Genomic DNA, 1,776 nt, shown 5'->3' with positions numbered 1-1,776 from the left:
CTCGTTCTTTTTTTTTATTAGTAAACACTCAACAGAACACTTGTACGTGCCGATTAACCCATTTTAGATAATACCAAGTGACAAGTGGACGGACTATCGAGAGCCCATATCTATCAACAAATTATAGGAATAATTGTTAATACTTAACCTTATTTATTAAAATCGAAATATAATTAAACTTTGTTTTTCTAAATCCGAAGATAGTTCAAAGTCGTGTGGAGAAGATAATACTGTTTGTCAACACGTCGAGTAAAAGATAATCCCACAAGCAAATGGGAAAGGGCTATAAAAGTGAGAAAATTCAAAATTTAGGTAACAGATAATCCGTTCAGTTTACTAACATCGGTCAGTCAGTAGAAATAAAATGAAATTTACTCTATTTGCTCTAATTGCCGGCTTTTGCCTGGTGGCAGTTTCGGTGAGTTGGTTTTTGGTACTCCTTTCCCAAGAGAAAAAAGTTCTAATTTAATATCATTTCACTTAAGGCCAATGCCACGGGGGATATTTTCCTTAAAAATGAACTTATGGAGGACATGGAACTCACCGCCCAAGACCTGGCCGATGAACTTGCCGAAATTGAACCCTATGGATTCTTTACCGGCATGTATACGGTCATCAAGAGGGCTTTACGCTATGTCAAGGGTTTGAACTGCACCATCAAGGAGGTGTTGGCCATTGAAAATGCTGCTCACAATTTCGTTAACAGTGTTGCTGCATGTGGTGGTCAGATTTCCCAGAAGGCACAAAATTTGGTCAATGCCTGTTTGGATATCATTGAGACATGCAAAGCTATTTTGGGCATCAACGAAAGTGTCTGCGGCAATAGCAATGATGCTGAGGAAACCGATTCTGATGTTGCTGCTGCTGAGGATGTTGAAAGCTATGGTGTCGTCTCCAAACTTAAGACTTCTCACAAATGTTTTGTCCAAATGGTGCGCAAGGTTAACAAGTTAAAGAAACAAGTCAAGAAAGTCATCAGCATGATCAAGGACATCAAGAAGGTGCCCGGTGATACCAGTGATTGTGTCATGGCTGCCGTCAACACTTTGGAAACAACCTTCACTCAATTCCCAGCCAATGTGAAAGCTTGTTCAAAATTGACCAGTTAATTTCGAAATTTTGATGTTTTTATAAAATATAAATAAAAAAAACAGTAAGGAAAGCTCAAAAGTCGGGCGGGGCCGACTATATGATACCCTACACCACTATGCATATTTAGTAGAGCTCTCGTAAAAAGGTTTATACAGGGCATTTCAGAGCTCTATGAGATATTTGGTACAAAATCAAAATCTATCTAATTCTATCGTGCATTTTACGAACTATAGCTATCTCTGTACCGGGTTTCTCCAAATTTGACGTATTAGCTTCTAGACTGGTGATTTGGGCTGATATTGACCATTTACTGCACATTTAACCCGAAATCGGATGAAGATATATATGGGAGCTATATACAAATCTGAACCGATTTCGATAAAATTTAAAACAGCTATTCCTGTGCTCCATCTAATACCTGATACCAAATATCACGATTGTGGAGTGAATATTACGAATGTATGGGACTAAAACTCTAAATCGGATGAAAGATATATATGGGAGCTATAGCTATATCTGAACCGATTTTCTCCAAATTTGATATACTTGCTTCTAGGCCGAACTCGGTTAGGTGTGCCAAAATTCAGGTAATTTGGACTGATATGGGACATTTGGTGCACATTTAACCCGAAATCGGATGAAGATATATATGGGAGCTATAGCTGTTTCTGAACTGATTTTCTC

At 38.2% G+C, this 1,776-nt stretch overlaps 1 protein-coding gene across 1 annotated transcript; it reads left to right on the top strand.

Moving 5' to 3' along the window:
• Positions 1 to 302: 302 nt before the first annotated feature.
• Positions 303 to 1,138, top strand: LOC101890344 (uncharacterized). Its single transcript, XM_005189657.4, has 2 exons — positions 303 to 418; positions 486 to 1,138. The coding sequence occupies exons 1-2, from the start codon at positions 365 to 367 to the stop codon at positions 1,107 to 1,109; spliced, it is 678 nt and encodes a 225-aa protein (XP_005189714.2). The 5' UTR covers positions 303 to 364; the 3' UTR covers positions 1,110 to 1,138.
• Positions 1,139 to 1,776: the final 638 nt, after the last annotated feature.

Source organism: Musca domestica, unplaced genomic scaffold (assembly GCF_030504385.1).
Source record: "Musca domestica strain aabys unplaced genomic scaffold, Musca_domestica.polishedcontigs.V.1.1 14, whole genome shotgun sequence".
Classification (NCBI taxonomy): Eukaryota; Metazoa; Arthropoda; class Insecta; order Diptera; family Muscidae; genus Musca; species Musca domestica.
This window is presented reverse-complemented; position numbering and strand designations above follow the sequence as displayed.